At 35.1% G+C, this 18,037-nt stretch overlaps 1 protein-coding gene across 1 annotated transcript in view; it reads right to left on the bottom strand.

The window, feature by feature from the left end:
- CFTR (CF transmembrane conductance regulator) overlaps positions 1–18,037 on the bottom strand; it is a 183,372-nt gene that overhangs the window by 92,661 nt on the left and 72,674 nt on the right. The window contains exon 12 of the mRNA XM_055114832.2: positions 15,382–15,573. Within this exon, the coding sequence (XP_054970807.1) occupies positions 15,382–15,573 (192 nt within the window). The remainder of the gene's footprint in view (positions 1–15,381; positions 15,574–18,037) is intronic.

The following is an 18,037-nucleotide window of genomic DNA, read 5'->3' as shown; positions in this document are numbered from 1 at the left end:
AATCTAAATGTCCATCAGGAACAGAAGGTATAAATAAAATGTGACACATTATGGGTACAAAACAACAATGAAAAAAGAATGAAATAGAATTCTACATACCAGCAGCATAGCTAGATCTCAAAAAGATAACCGTAGCCAAGAAGGCAAATTAAAGAAGAATGTGCACAAATTATGCAATTTATGTAAATTTTAAAGCCACACACAAAAAAGCTACTAAATATTGTTCATAGATAACTATATGTATATATGGGTGTAAATTTATGGGAATGGATTGGAATAGTACATGTCAAATTCATAATAGCGATTGTCTAAAGCTGGGGGTTTTGTGAAAGAATGATGGTAAGAAGAATGGGGTAAAAAGTCCTACTTAGAATTTGTCTTCGCCCCTATCAAGGCAGTTAAGAAAATAGGAATGTTGTCATATGAAAGTTTTCTGTCTATAATAGATGCTAGAAATACAGATTACCTTTAAAAGTGTGAAAATAAAAGATTCCCACATCTGAGAAGATTTGATGTTCTGAGCTAATGTATTTGGCCTCCTTTTCTGGACTGAAACATTTATATAAAGAGAAATGTGTACATTTGGATAACTTTAATAATAATTGTTTCAGAGATCATAATATGAAGCTGCTGAATCTGGAATAAAATAAAATAGTGGGGGTAGGATGAGGAGAATTGTAATTAAGTTCATTATTTTAAAACAAAATACATTAATAATACCAATATCCTGCTATTAATGTCTGTACCTGTTCTGATTACCTAATTTATTGTTCATTTGTAACCACATTATTAGTGTTTGGCTTTCTCTATTTGATTTAACATAAAACACTTCATTTTGTATGCACTGTTAAACATTTATCTTTGCTGATTACTAAGAGCACTCAAATCTGGTAATATATTTATCTTAAGGGTGTTGGTTTTCCAGCCTTCACAGTAGATCTTCCCTTCCGTGAAAGTATAATCTAAAAAAAATTAATTCCACTTGGTGCTATCATAATTTTTTTAAAAAGCAGTATGAGAGCCTGTGCTGCTTATCAGAGAAGCCTTACACACAGGGACAAATTCTACTTCTCTTTGTTCATGCTACAACTTCCTTCGAGTTCCCTTGGAGTTATCCACAAAAATTGTTGTGGGAAATCATTCATTGGAATTAAGATGCTGGGTATGAATTGACCTGTTACATAAAAATTACTGAGATTTAAAAACAATGAAAACCTTAGTCTTAAATCAAATATAGAGTTTTAATATTGTGTTCAATTAATTTTCTTGTTGAAAGGGCCCTGAAAAACCTTTCTTTCAAACCATCCTCCACTGCCATTTCCATTTTTAATAATTTTCTCAGCATGGTTTAATCTACGATAAAAAGTCAAATTGTTTGGATCATTAGTTCTTAATATGTGGTCCTTGGACCAATTTCAGAATCACCTGGGGAGTTTATTTAAAAATGCTTCACCTACTCTTACTCAGGAGAATTTGGACAGGGTAATCTATCTGCATTTTGACCTGTGATTACTATGTGTACTAATGTTTGAGCTACTCATCTAGATACTTGTTTTTTGGCTGATTTCCTTTACAACAAGCTGGTCAGAAAGGCAAATGTCAGCTTCAAAGGATTCTGTGCATACAACACATTGGGTCTGTTTGAGATTGTAAAGCACTTGAGAATACTTAGATAAAGAGTACTAGAGAGGGTCAAAGTAATATAATAAGTGTGCAATAAAGATTAACTTACTTTATTATTAAGGAGTGCATAACAACATATCCAATGTGATATATGCACTTTTCACATAAATGTTTATAATTTTATTTTTTTTAAGTGCTTACATTATTCAACTGGACCAAACAAACCAGAAGTTGTTAAGGAGTAATTGCTAATATAAAGCTTATTAACTCTGATTTGCACATACAACAGGGCAATGATATAGGGTGTTGCTATATTGACAGAAAGAGAGAGAGAGAGCAAGAGAGAGAGAGAGAGAGAGAAAGGGTGGAGTGTTATATTTAATGGTCCTGTGTAATTTTGCAATATTTACTGAGTACATTTGAGCTTCCTGTGACTTTGTAGATAGGAAAATACCATAAGCCCTTTTTTAATGGCTGGCTTATTACTCTTTATAACAACCTTGACAATATAGATTCTTGTGGTAAGGGAGGAGGGTAAGAAGCTTGGTTGGGTAAAGGAAACATGAACTTTAGAGGTAATGCCATTCAATAAAGCATGTCATTAACACTAAATCATTGGGTGGTTAGTGTCATTGTTATTAATATTTGATAATTACTAAGCACTTGTGCTTTATGCACAAGGAAAATGGACAAGGGGGGAATAAGTGTGGTAGAAGCAGAGGGAACACGTAGAAAGAACAGAGGAAGGGAAGAGTAGAGTGTGTGAGAGAACGTAAGAGAGCCAAGAGAGTATTATAAAGAGAGAGAGAATGAAGTAACATTTTTGTATACAGCTACTATACATGTGAACGTGTAGCTGAGAGTGTTACATGGCCCTGTATGATATATATCAACATAATTCAACTTCCACAGCAGAAAACAGATACTAAATAATTCAGAAATTAAAATTGGGGTTCTGTTTTTTTAGGAAAGATCGTTTGTTGACCTAAGTCAAACATGATTACAAATAGCTGTATATAGAAATATTGGCTAAAGATTAATCACCACTAGAAAGCATGAGAACTAAGAATCTTCAATCAGCTTAAAAAATAAAAAGGGGCCAGGTGCGGTGACTTACACCTGTAATTCCAGCACTTTGGGAGGCCAAGCCAGGCAGATCACCTGAGGTCAGGAGTTCCAGACCAACTTGGCCAACATGGCAAAACCCCATTTCTACTAAAAATACAAAAATTAGCTGGACCTGGTGGCAGGTGCCTGTAGTCCCAGCTACTCAGGAGGCTGAGGCAGGAGAATCGCTTGAACCCGGGAGGCAGAGGTTGGAGTGAGCCAAGATCATGCCACTGCACTCCAGCCTGGACAACAGAGCAAGACTCCGTCTCAAAAAATAAAAAATAAAAAAATAATAAAAAAAGGTTTTTCCTTCACTGATAGGAACTGACCAAATATACAGCAGAAAACTCAAATTCGAATGCAATTTTTACTACACCCAACAAAAAGTACAAAAAGCACTAATATAATGGATGTTACAGATTTTGTCACTAATATCAAACACTTAATATTCAGTTTTATATATAATATATATGTGTGAAGTTGTAAGTATATGTAACTCTGTTTAATATCTTTATGTCTCTTTAATGTTTATTTCTGTATGTGTGCAGATCTGTATTTGTTTTTGAAAACTAATAACTCAAGCATTTTTAAAAGAATGGCTATAGAATGCAGTGATTTAAGGTGTTTGGCGTAGGTTCGGAAGTAATATTGGAGAAGATACCTGAAACAAACAAACAATTTTATTTTTCTTATTCTGGCTCTACTTTAAACTCATCTAGCTATAGATTTCTGGATTCCAGATTTGAGAGTCTCTCAAATGGCCCTTAAAAAGTCTGGTTTCTGAAAGCTTTTTAGATGATTTTGATTCAACTGGTCCAAGAATTGGCATTTAGCAGCTGCTAATTCCTTAACTATCTCCTCTAAGTCTGACCACTTAGAAATGCCCAAATGCTGCCTAAAATGCTAGAATAAATCCAACCCGTGAAAAAAACTCTTTTCTCAGTACTTCATTGCTATATTATTGTGCTATCTTGAAATCTGTTCCTGCTCTGGATTTCCTAACATGTTTTCCAGCTCCCTAGTAAGTAAGTCTTCTGCTTTGTAATTTAGATCTTAGGAGCTGGCCTTCATACTTACCTACCCATTACTTCTGAAGTTCTTACCAGATCGTTATTCTGACAAGAGCTGGCTTTATAACACAAGCTTCTCATCTTCCCTTTTGCTGACTGTCCACCACCTGGACTTCCATAGTTTAAATTGGATATTATGAGGCATGAAGAGATTCTTTCCCAAGGGGAGAAGAAAAAGACGAAGATAATTTGGGAGAAGATCTGGAAAAAATTTCCTGACTTATTTAAATTTCAAGTGTGTTAGAATAGTTGGTTTTCCCAAATATACACTTACTTAGGATTATGGTAGCTTGAAAGCATCATTTACACAAAAATAAATATCCTGCAAATATTTTTCAAAATTATGTCATAGAATTCTCAATATCATTAGTTCACTAATCTTTGGTATCATAATCTCCTTTACAAATAGAAAATTTATAGTCTTGATAGTTTAATAATACTGCTACACCATAATTAAATTAACTAGTATGAAGTTTTAACTTAAAGTCGTTGGTGTCCAAAGAACAAATCATTAGTGTCTGAGATAGAATTTCTTTTCTAATATGAACACTAATAGGGCATAGCAAAAAGATAAGTAGTTAGATTTGGATTGTATTGCTGGTCCCACCAATTATGAGACATGTGATCTTAAACAAGTCTCTTAAACATTCCCTCTTTTTACTTTAAAATGTGAATAACAATATTTCATAAACTTCTAACCACAACATTTTCATTATCCCCTTCCAGTTTGCATATTGACAATAGATGAAAATTCCTAAAATATTGTTTGGGCTATAGCACTTCCCCATAAAGAAAAGCAACTGCAGAAGACACAATTCCTTTCCTTCCAGGCCCTTTCCTGTGCTACAAAGTCTAGAACACTAAGCACTACGCTTCCCAAACTCTTCTATAGCTAGAATGCTGTAAAATAATTGGATTTCGCTGGTTACATGGCACATGAAAGTTAGTGGAGGACCTTCTGTCTTTCTGCCTCTTTTTTTGTTTTTCGGGTTTTTTGTTTTGTGTTTTTTTTGTTTGTTTTTTTATTTTGAAGTAAGGAGATGGACACCTTCACCTTCATAAGGTGGATGGCTCTATAGTAATAATGTGATGAGTACTATACTGGAACCGTAAACCAAGAGAAATGGCAGCATGGATGAAGGAGTAGCTTATGACACCAGGAGAGGAGAGAATGAAGAGGTCCATGAAAGCACTTTCCCTGGCACTCTATACATCACCCTAATTTTTATTGTTAATGCTGAAACATCATATTATTGACTTTTTAACCTATTTATAATCTGTCTTCTCAAAGTAGAATGTAAGTTACACGAGAGTACAAACTGGCTTGCTTATCACTGTGTCCTCTGTTTGTAGAATGATGCTTGCCACACAGCAGTAACTCAATTAAGTATTTTTGAATGAATGACTAAATATGAATTCGCTCAACTTCCCATTACATCCTACCTCATATTTGCATCCACACACATTACCTGTATTCATCCTACTCTAGAAAAGGGTCCCCACTACCTGTTTGAGTCTTATCCTCCAAACATGTTCTATGGTTTCTGTCTCCTTTTTCTATAAGTCACCCCTTTTCTCTTCTGTACTGAAATTTCAAATGCTCCCTCTCCTCAGGCTCCCTCATACTGTTATTTAGTCATGCCCATTGTTGTTTTAATTTACTTTTCTTTCATTATATATCAGATTGAGCACATTTGTATATGTTGAATGCTTTGAATATTTTTAATTCATTTTCTTGGATTTTTGATTATCGGGTTATCATCTCTTTATTATTGATTTGCATAAGTTTTTGTAAGATTAAGGACCTTGATCCAATGGGTACTTACGAATCTTACTTGTCCTCTCCAAAGCGGATACCATTATTGAGCATTGCGTATCATTTAAAATGTTCTCTCTTCTTCCCTTCCATAATGCAATACTCTTGAAAGTTTTCCCTCCTGGCTCTTAGTCTCCTCCTTGGTGTCCTTCACAGCCCCTCTTTTCTCTGCATACCTCTTAAGTATTGAAATTCCTTGGAAATCTGTCCTCAGTCCAGTCTTCTTATACTACACTCACCGTTGGTGATATCACCCACTCCTGTGACTTCATTTACAACCCATATACTGAAGAATACCTGAAGTCTGTTTCCAGCCCAAACATCTCTTCTAAGCTCTAGATCCAGACAGATTCCCTTGGAAGTTCCCTGGTCACCTCAGCATTTCCAAAAGGGAACACATTGTTTTCACCCTACCAACCTGCCTCGGCAGATAGTACTACTATCCACCCAACTGACCAAGATGGAAACTTGGCATGGGGAGGACAGACGAATGGGAAGATGTTGGTCAAAGAGTACAAAGTTTTAGTTAGGCAGGATGAATGAGTCCTGGAGCTCTATTGTACAGTGTGGCCACTATAGTTGGTAACAAATGTAATCTATACTTGAAAATTGCTAAGAGAGTAGAGCCTGATGTTCTCACTGCATACACACAAAATGTTAATTATGTGAGTGATGGATATGTTAATGAGCTTGACTATGGCAGTCATTTCACAAGGTATACATAAATCAAAACATCATGTTGTAAATGACATATACCTACAATTGTTGCCCATTATACCTTAATAAGGCTGAAAAAATATTTAAAAATAAATAAGTTAAATTATTTTTAAAAATTGGCATCATCTTTGACATCTTTTTTCCCCTTCTATAGCAAATAGTGACCAAGTCCATCCATTCAATCTTCTAATTATCCACTGGGAAGAAATTTACTCCTTCCTACCTGGCAAGTCATTATCATCCCTCACCTAAAGCCCTGCGACAGCCTCCTAAATTATCTCCCTGCCACCAGCCTTACCGCTCCTCCAATACTCCATACTTCATGTTGCAGTCAATGACAATCTTTGTAAAATGCAAATCTGATCACATGACCACTCTCAAATTTAATGCCATTCAGTGAGTCCCATGGCCCCCCAGTGTAAAGTTCAGTCTTCTTACTGGAGCATATAAAGGTCTGGATATAACTGTCCTCTCCCAATTCAGATCTCACAATATACCCCTTTCTTTCCAGACTCCAACCTTACTGTAATACTTACAGCTTCCCCAAAGGGCAAAGTGCTCTCTTGGGTCCAGGCTCATTTCATTCTACATCCCAGCCACACAGAAGTGACTATAGTTCCCCAATGCAATGAATGTTCTCTCTTGGCATCAGGCCTCATACATTTTGTTCTCCTTCTGGAATGTTCTCCCTGTTGTTCACTCAGATGACTCCTGTTTATCCATCCTCTCTCAGCTTAAATGTCACTTCCTCCAGGGAAATCTTTCCTGACCTTCTAAGAACAGATTAAATGCTACTTCTCTAGACTTACATAAGAACCCTACATTAACCAATATCATCTAACTTACCAAACTGTACTGGTTTTCATCTTCTCTACTAGAATGAAAGCTCCTTGAGGACAGGGATTGTGTCTCTGTCATCAAATATGTTCCTAGAGTTTGGCCCAGTCCCTAGTTCAAAGTTTGCACTCATAAGTATTTACTGAATGATATCTTTGCCCCCCAAATATCTGTAAATCATAAACTCGTTACAAATACGAACTCCTGTTATACTTGCAGGCAACATCCCTGGTGCCAAACACAATGTGTCCATACTAGGAACTCAACAAATATTTATTGAAATCTATTTCTTTAATTTATAAAATCTAATTCAAGGATAACTAAACCTGGTAAATAAAAAGTAGGTATTAATGTCTTGATTCTGAAATATAATAATGGGAATACAATCTGCCATTTCAAGAGCTGTTTTGTCTAGAGAATACTTGTACTCAATTTTCAGAAATACCAACATTCCCTTCCTGAAAGGTCTTCATGAACATTTTTCTATGGCTATAGAGTCAGAAGCCTAGTAACATGATCATCTGCAGATGGAAATATTCAGCCAGAGATTTCTGAGGTTCCTTCTATGTCTAAGGTACCATTAAAAAATAAGTGTAAGATTTCTCTTGACCTCCTTAAATTAAACATCTGTTCAATATAGAAAATGCTAAGAGTGTAGAGTCGAGAATCTCAATTCTTCAAGAGGGTTGAAACATCGGGCATATATATGTCATGATACAGTATGGCTTTTATCTTTGGAAAACAATGAATTTTTACTTTGTGTTTTAATATGAAAACATGGCTTAAGTGTCTTAATTTTATTATCTATTCAGAGGATAGTTTGCTCCTAGACAGCTGTAATTATATTTGTATATTACTGTTCCATTGACTGGCCCAAATCTTACTGGGAGGGACAGACTTAGGGCTATTTTGGTTTTAGAGACATAAGAACTCTAATTTGTTAAGCTAGTAATTTGTTCCAGAATTGTGATTAACTTCTAAAACCTAGCTCACACTTTTGGAATTCAGCACATTTTCACTTTGACTGCAAACTCTGGGTGAAGTTGTCACTAAATAAATGGAAAGTGAGGATTTAATGACCAGTTCATGAAAGGTGCTTAGCACAGTACTGATGGGTATGTTCTGTTCACAGATGTTAGCTAGCATTTATTTTCAAGTTCCAGGGCTCAAATGAAATGAAATAGCAGTTTAGTTTACAAAATGCTGTGGCATTCCTGTTTGGTTCTGGTTCAATAGTTTTATTTTTTTTTAAAAAAAAGTTATTGCTTCATATTACAGTAAATAAGTGTCAGTACTTTGAAGCTTAATTACCTATCAGGAGAAAATTACAGGTAGTTCAAGGTACAGTCATTTAGTGATGTTTATTCTTGTTTAAGGGACATAATTCAATGTGTTTCAAATATATGTTTTATTTTATTTTTGAGACAGAGTCTCACTCTGTCACCCAGGCTAGAGTGCAGTGGCGCAATCTCAGCTCACAGCAACCTCCGCCTTCTGGGTTCAAGCTATTCTCATGCCTCAGCCTCCCAAGTAGCTTGGACTACAGACGTGCACCACCACGCTTGGCTAGTGTGTGTGTGTGTGTGTGTGTGTGTGTGTGTGTGTGTGTGTGTGTGTTTTAGTAGGCTGGTCTTGAACTCCTGGCCTCCTGTGATCCACCCACCTCCGCCTCCCAAAGTGCTATTATTACAGGCATGAGGCACCACACCTGGCCTCAAATACCTGTTTCAGATGTCCATTATATCTTGGCTACTGAATGCAAATGTTAATTCCTATGGTACTTCTTTATTTTCAGTTCTCCCAACTGAACATTCATAAATTCTCCTACAGTGGTGGATTGACCATTCAAAGGCTAAGTTTCAAGTTCTTACAGGTTAGTTTTTACCAGACCTGGAAAGCAGGAGGTCAAATTCAAATTTAATCAGTCATGTGATATCTGCATGATAGAGTTTATTTTCCAGAACAGTCATTAACTCATTTATTTGCTTACTTCCCTCCCAAGCTTTTTCATACTTCTTGCCAATTTCCCTCCCAAGTATTTTTTTCTTTCAGTAAATTCTTCTCAGCTTTCCTCCCAATTTTTTTCTTCTAGTGGCTTAAATATGAAAACTGCCAAGCAGAGTTTAGAAACTACATCCAGATTTTACCTTCTTCAACTTACACTGTAAATAAATTTTTATTATAATGCATATGTAATGGCTGTCATGACAGACGCTTAGTTAATGAAGACCATTACGTGGTTCCAAAAGTATCACAACAACTTTGTGGAGACCAATTATATATCCTAAAGCTCTGACCTCCTTCTCACTCTCCCCACCCCAACCCTCCACCCCGCACCCCTTATAAAAGCCAATTACTTCTCCAAACTCAGGTACATTTATAAAACAGTGAGTTGCTGGGTAAAGACAGTCCAATTACTCACTACTCAAACACTGGCCTGCCTAGAATTCTCCTCCTGTCAGCCATGGGACTACGTGGTAGACTACGGTATTGTCAAGTGCAGGAGAAGTGGTAGTCTGGAAATTAAAAAGGCAAGAGAACAGTGTACTCTGTCCCCCTTTTAATAACAAAATACAATTATAATCTCATAAGGGATAAGTAAATTAACTAGGGCTTAATTGTGTTGATTTCTCCTTTTAAACTAGCAAAGTCTCCAGTGCTGTTTACAATAGCTACAAATATTGAGGAGATCCTAAAGGTGGTTTGGACACAGGGGAAGAAAAATGGTAGGATAAGTTAATGGGCACAGGGATACATAATAGTATTTTCAAATAAGTGTCACTTTGCCTAGAAATTCATTCTTCTATAATCTCGTTTTAAAGTAGGATATGTAAAACAGGACATGGAGCTGTTTATGAAAGAGGAGGACTGAAGGTGAAGAATCTGAACCTGACTTCTCACTCATGGCTGTACATTACAAGTTTTCTATCAACACAGAACTATCTCCATGCCTTTCCCTGTGATAACGTCTTTAAGCTATCTCACTGAGTGAATAATTTGCAAAAACAAACTGAAATCAGAAAACTATGTGAAATATGTTGTGCATGCTTTCTCCTATCCAGACAAATTTACACTTACCTGCCTGCTCCTATGACACTGAGCATCATTACATACGCAAGTGCTTTGCAGACATTAGAGTTGAACAAAAACACAAAAATGAGGAAGATAATATTCTGTTCTCATCTCCAGTTCCAAGTCTAGATGTAATATATTAAGAAACAGATCAACTTTGGCAGTCAAGATGAAAATATACTGAATCATGAATGTTTGCATTTGGTGATCGGGGCTTCATAGAGAACATATTGAGGGATTCTTGTGCTGGCACCAGCTGCTTAACCATCAAGGATTCTGTAGGTATTTCAAGTTCTTATGATCAAAACTCCTCCACACTTAAAAATAAGGGGCACCTTCATTTGGCACACAGACATTATACTGTATTGAATTCTTATTGACCTTTTCAAAGGTGAGAACACTTATTTAACAACAATACCAAAAACACAAAAAGAAACTCTTAGGTCACTGAAAATAGGGGACACTTTTGATTTTGACTGTCAAGATAACCAAGCACTTTCAGTTACTTTTGTCTGTTACTCCCAGCAATCACGTGCTGTCATGTAATCATCTGCTCAATGTCTGAGACTGTGAGACAGAACAACATTTGCTGAGCAAACTTTTTGCAACTGACATGCCTACTTCAAAACACTTTTGAAACAGTCATCCAACAAGAGTTTAAAACTCTCTCAATGTGCTATGTGGAGTATACCAAAATAAAGATTTTGGAGTTGATATTTTCAAGGAATTGACCATGCAGTTGTATAGAAAATAACATGTATGAAACATTCAGCATAGAGAAGAAAACAGCATATACTAAGTTATTTATTGTATTCATTACATTTGCTTAAAATTCATTACATCCATTACATTTTTTTTAAATACAAGAAATGTAGGAAATACCTGGGTGATTTTTTCTATTATGAGATGACTAAGGAAGCCTAAATCAGTTCCAAAAGTCAGCAGGACAAAAAAGGGAACAGGGACTCAGGGATACTTTGAAATAAAAATCTGAATGTTTTATTTGACACTTAGGCAAAGAAGAAGCATAAATTGTTTATTTTTTAAATGGAGCTTATTGTCAACAATTATTTATTAAACCTCACCTAGTGGCATCCTCCACTAGTACTTTGTTAGCAAAAGCTGTGATCCCTCTGTCTTGATCAGATGTCTCAATTCTAAGTAATCCACCTCTGCATTCTTCCTTCCTAACCCCATAGCATTTCTACCTGTCTTCCCTCCCAATTTCTCTTATGCATGGAGTCCTTAATCTTAAACCGGTTTCTCTCCTCTTCTAATTTCTTGAAGAAAAAAAATCACTCTTTCCTGAAGGATCATTTTTCCTGATGCCTTGTCTGATGGATGCAAATAGTACATAAAAATGACATTTCTTATCTTCCCAGAATTCCTCTATGTAACTCCTGTCTCTTCCTGTCCTTCATGACCATATCTGGATTCCTGAAATGGCTTCCTATTAGTCTTTCTCCTTGTAGTCAGATATAGCAAATAGTACCATCAACAATAATAATAATAGCTGTTTTATTTTCTATTATATATGCCAGAAGAATCCACAAAACTCTACAAAATAGGCAGTATTATCCCCATATTGCAGAGGATAAAACTTAAGACATAGCAAGGTTAAGTAACCTTCTTCAGTAACCTAGGTCTGTCAGCTTTCAAAATCTATGTTCTTTCTGCTATTCACAAAGCTTCTAATCATGTCCACCTTAATTCTGCTCCTCACTATCACAGTCAGTGATATATCTACATTTCCAAGCTGATTACATCATTCCCCTGATGAAAGCTCTCCACAACCAAATTCCTGAGACTGGTATACAAGGCCTCCATGACATGGCCTTCTGGCTTATTTACACTCTGGTTCTGTCTGGTTCTATGCTGATGATACCCTGCACCAACCAAGTAGTTTCATGTCCTGTGTTTCTGTTCATACAATTTCCTCTGTCCAAAATACATTTTTGTCTTTGACTCAGCCTTCAAGGCACCTGCTTTTAGAGATCCTGAACTGTCTAGCCAGGCTAAAAGCCATCAGCTAGGCTTTTGTAGTGCCCTAAGGGTACCTCTAGCTCAGCACTTCATATTGAAATGGTCTCTTTCCCCCAATCAGCCTACAAGTTCTTTGACAAAGACAATAAAGTTGTCATTTCATACCCACCATGCTCACTACACAGTGAATAGTGTCTGGCATAAGATACTCACACAAGTAATTTTTATGTGTCTGAAAGGGACATAAAGTGGAATCACTTCCCCAACCCCATTGCCATTTCCTGAGCATGGAACCAATGTGCCCACAGTTCAAACCTTCAGGATCTTATGCTGTTTTCTTCCACACGATATACCAACTTCTGTAAATTGTGTCACACAGAACTACCGTATTTATAAGTGACCATCTTTATAATTATCTTTTATACCACTTTGTCAACATGAAAATTCATATTGATGCTTTTTCATAATACTTTGGCTTCATGGCTTTCCTTCTCCTTAATTATACCAACCTCCATCTTTTCTGCACAGTAGTCACTAATAAGAAATGTCTCTCAGGGGTATTTCTCCTATGTCATGTTTTCTAACAGTATTCTTCACCTCAAAGGGAGGCATAAGTAGAAGAAATACTATCAGTAGTAGAAATACTATTTCTAACAGTTTTCTTTACCTCAAAGGGAGATAATACAAGCTAGTCTCTACTGAATGGCCACTTTGTACAAGACGTTGTGTTAGGTACATTACATGTACATCTCATTTAATCTTCTCAACAAGCCAGTGACCATTTACTCATTAATCTCCCACTTATTCACATCAATCTAATCTTCACTCTACTTTATTGGCAGCTCTTAATCAAAATATTCCTTCAAGGCCCTAAGTTTCATTCTTGTCACCCTTAGAATTGCATGGTGAATCATTCCATCAGAGGACATCAGCCTTGTGCCTCTTTGTGTAAGGAGGTTACTCCTCACATTACTCAGACCCAGATAGAGTCCATGCTACCTCCTTTTACTCCTGTAAAAATGCCTCTATTACATCACTAATTCGATTTGTTATTGATATGTCAATCTTTCCCACTAGTCCACAAATTCCCGAAGTATATGATTCATATTCTACACATATTTTCATCTCCAGCTCCTAGTACACTGTATAAAATAAAGCAAGTCTTAATAAATATTTGCTGAATAATGATTCCTTACCTTATTCTTCTTTAGAAGCTTATTTAGGCACAAAAAACCCTATTATATTATTTCATTTATGTGAAATGTCCAAAAGAGACAAATTTATAGAGACAGAAAGTAGATGGGTGATTGTTTAAAGCTGGAATGGGGGAGACTTAGCTACAAAGGAATGGTAATTGGATGCTAATAGGCACAGGATTTCTTTTCAAGAGGCCAAAAATATGGTGATGATAATACAACCCTGTGAATATGCTAAAAAAACACTGAATTGTACACTTCAAAAATAATTTTAAGGCTGCCTATGCAATCAGAAAAAAAAAGATGTTCTTCCTCTTCTCCTTTTTTCATTATTTTTAACAACCCTATTGATATATGATTCACATACCACACACTCCTTCATTATTAACACAGGGGACTCTGCTATAAACCCTTCAGAAAAATAGACTATGTCTTATTCAATTTGGTATTCCCAGGACCTAGCACAGTGTTTAGAAATTAGTAAATGCTCATTTTGAGAATGAGAGACCCACAGTACTAAATTTATTACTAGTAATATATTTAAGCTATATTTTGGCTAAATATACTTTTAAAGGTTGACTTGAGGAAATCAAACCACCATTTATAAATTAATTCCTATGGGAAAACACATACTTAACACACACAAAAAAAGTCTGTAAGGCACCTTCCGAAACTTTTCCACTCGTAGGTAAATAAAGCCCATGATTTATCTTGTAAGGCACTACCACTGCTGCAACCTAGTCCCCTCCTAGACAAATATCTGTGTCCGCTAGAAACACTCAGATTTTTTTGTAACAAATCCAGATTTTTCCAACCTCCAGGTTATGAAATACTATTCCTGGAAGAAGGCCTTTTGAGGAATGAAGTATATCCTCTTTGAGGTAAGTCCAAAACTTTTGCAGGTAGCTTTTCTTTTCATTATGCTCTCAAAGTGTATAAAAAATAAGAATGGGGCTCTAAAAAAAAAACTGTTGAATGACTGGGTATATACATGGAAAGCCATTCATGTAAGCATGAAACCCTTTTTATAAGAATTGCCATTTCTATCTAATCCACGGTTTGCCCTTTTCCATTTTTTTGGATACTGTATTTTAAGCTACATTTTACTTTCTCTGAAATTTTTTTCATAAAAGATTATATAAAGGAATTGCAAATGCCAACTATCAAAGATATTGCTTTTGAATCAGAAACACTATTTGGAGTATACTGCCAATAAACTTCATAGTAACATATTCCCTGCCCTAACATTTACAGCAATAACTACCGAACCCACCATCACACAATTTACATAGTGAACAGCACAAGATCCATATACTGGTTTCTCTTGGAATACTTCATGTAATTTTCAGATAATTAGCTCATTCTCCAATATTGTTGTGAAATGAGTAATGACATCATCTTCATTTTGCCTCTGCATCAAAGAATTGCAGTCACTAGAAGTTATATGGTATTTGTTCAAAGCCAGGGATACAATATCATCACAATTTTACCCCTCTAATTCTCTGCTGGCAGATCAATGCTCATTCCATTAGGCTATAGTATTATTAAAATTATTAAAATAATCTTAATAATTTTTGGAGTATATTTTTAAAGATGCATATTTTGTGGTATCTTTTAAAAAGATACCACATATCATTTATATGCATGCCATATAAATAACCATTGAGGACGTTTGTCTCACTAATGAGTGAACAAAATTCTCACCATTTCATAAAATGCATTTATTGTGATCAAATGAACCCATTATTTAAAAAATAAATTGCATTTATTTCATGTGTTTGCAAGCTTCTTAAAGCATAGGTCATGTGTTTTATTAATTGATCCATTCACAGTAGCTTACCCATAGAGGAAACATAAATATATGTAGACTAACCGATTGAATATGGAGCCAAATATATAATTGGGTAGTGTGAAGGGTTCATATGCATAATCAAAAAGTTTTCACATAGTTTCTTACCTCTTCTAGTTGGCATGCTTTGATGACGCTTCTGTATCTATATTCATCATAGGAAACACCAAAGATGATATTTTCTTTAATGGTGCCAGGCATAATCCAGGAAAACTGAGAACAGAATGAAATTCTTCCACTGTGCTTAATTTTACCCTCTGAAGGCTCCAGTTCTCCCATAATCATCATTAGAAGTGAAGTCTGGAAATAAAACCCATCATTATTAGGTCATTATCAAATCACGCTCAGGATTCACTTGCCCCCAATTATCATCCTAAGCAGAAGTGTATATTCTTATTTGTAAAGATTCTATTAACTCATTTGATTCAAAATATTTAAAATACTTCCTGTTTCAGGTACTCTGCTATGCACAAAAGATACAAGGGAAAGTAAAAGAGACAATTACAATACAGTGTGACAAGTATTATGATAGAGGTTCACAGAGAAGGGGCACATGATTCAGATAGTTGGAATAGGTTTGAAGGAAGAATGGGAAAGGTTAGTAACAGCTAACAGTTGCTAAGTGCTCACTCTGTGTCGAGTGCTGTTCTATGTGCTTTAACTATATTAATTTATTTAATCTTCACAGAAATCCTACAAAGTAGATTCATTATCTTCATATTATTAGGTACAGATTAAGTAATAGAGACATATTCAGGTAATATTGTTCCCATGAGCCTTTCTTGGAGTATAAAGTCATTTAAGAGATGATAGTACAAAAGGACTATCAGTGAACAAAGATTTATATAACTGTGAACAAAAATTAAAACTAATGGCAGAATTCGAGTTGAAAAACAAAGTTTAAATATGTTATATGTCCTGACAATAAGAAAAGTTAGAAGTAAAAACCAAATAAACAAACAAAGGAAATGGGGTATAAGTGTGGAGTGTAAAGGAAATTTGCTGATTGCTTTATTAAGAAAAGCTGAAAGTCAAAAGGTATCACTTAAAGGTAATAAATAGAGTAATAGAAGCATAAGCAGATTTAACAATACAAAGATAAATCTGAAAAAAGATAATACTACTGACTAAAACTGAGTAGAAGGAAAGGAGGTAGCAGAGGAAGAAAAAGCACTGATTTTATTTATTTATTTATTTATTTATTTAGAGACAGAGTCTCACTCTGTCGCCCAGGCTAGAGTGCAGTGGCGCGATCCCGGCTCACTGCAAGTTCTGCCTCCTGGGTTCACGCCATTCTCCTGCCTCAGCCTCCCGAGTAGCTGGGACTACAGGCACCCGCCACCACGCCTGGCTAATTTTTTGTATTTTTAGTAGAGACGGAGTTTCACTGTGTTAGCCAGGATGGTCTTGATCTCCTAACCTCGAAAAAGCACTGATTTTATCAGAGCTCATATTAGTGAACTAGAGTCACATAGAATGAAAAATTTAACATAAAGTTATTAGTATTAAGTATAGCCACTGGAACACAAATATAGACTTTTTAAAAAACCATAATACACACATATACACACACACTCACAGATACACATAGCCTACAGACAATACAGTGACTTCATAATAAAGGAAAGAAAAACATAAAACAAAACATAATGAGACAGCTCAGATGAAACAAATTTACAAAATTAGTAAATAAAAATCAAAAGGAGGTGATAGTTGCACAACTATGTGAGTATACTTTATGCCACAGAGCTATGCCCTTAAAAATGGTCAAAATGATAAATTTTATGTTATGTACATTTCACCAGAATTATTTTTTATAAAAATCTTTTTTTAACAAATTCCAAAGTATATAAGCTAATCTATTCAAAAAATATTTGTGGAGGACATACTTGAAATAAAAGTATATAAGTCAGTTTTATTTTTCAATTGGCTTAACCCATCTATTAAGAGGAAAAGACTTCAGGTGAAATTAAAGACAAACCTAACTTTATGCTAACTAAAAGAGACACACCTAAAGCAAAGAATGCATAAAGGTTGAAAATGGAACTTAAAACTGTAAATACAAACAAAGAAACAAAAAAAGGACTATAATTTTCATGTTAGACATATGCAGGCCCAAATACATTCAATGAAAAAGAAAAGGCTCTTTATAATGCTAAAGTGTAATTATAAGTATCTATATATTAAATTTAAAAAGCAATATTCTTGAAGCAAAAATTACAGAACCTATAAGGAATAACAGGGAGAAACGTATGTAATAGAAGCCTTTAATTCAACTTTATCTGTTAATGACAAAGCAAGTAGAAAAAAGATAAGTGAAGATGTAGAAGACCTAAATATCATGAATAATGATGTACATTTAATATCTGAATTGAACTCTAATCTATTAATAGAAACTACACGAATATATTCTTTTATGTGGTCAGAGAGCAAGTACAAATATTGACTATTTACTGGATACACAAAAATGATAAAAATTCCAAGCAGTAGAAATAATTTGAACAACATTCTTGGAAAACAAAGAAAATTTGTTTTCTTTCTGGAAAATGTTAAACTTTCCCTTAGGATATCTTAGGTCAAAGAGGAAACAAATATAAATCAAAGCTACAGATTTTCTAGAAAACAATGTAATGGAAACACTATATATCAGAATCCATAATATACAGCTAAAGTTATTACCCAGAGGAAAATGCACAGCTTTTTAAAAAAGCGTCAAACATCTAACTCAAAAACTAGAAAAACAACAAAAAAGGAGAAGAAAAAT

This window comes from Pan paniscus, chromosome 6 (genome assembly GCF_029289425.2).
Source record: "Pan paniscus chromosome 6, NHGRI_mPanPan1-v2.0_pri, whole genome shotgun sequence".
NCBI lineage: Eukaryota > Metazoa > Chordata > Mammalia > Primates > Hominidae > Pan > Pan paniscus.
This window is presented reverse-complemented; position numbering and strand designations above follow the sequence as displayed.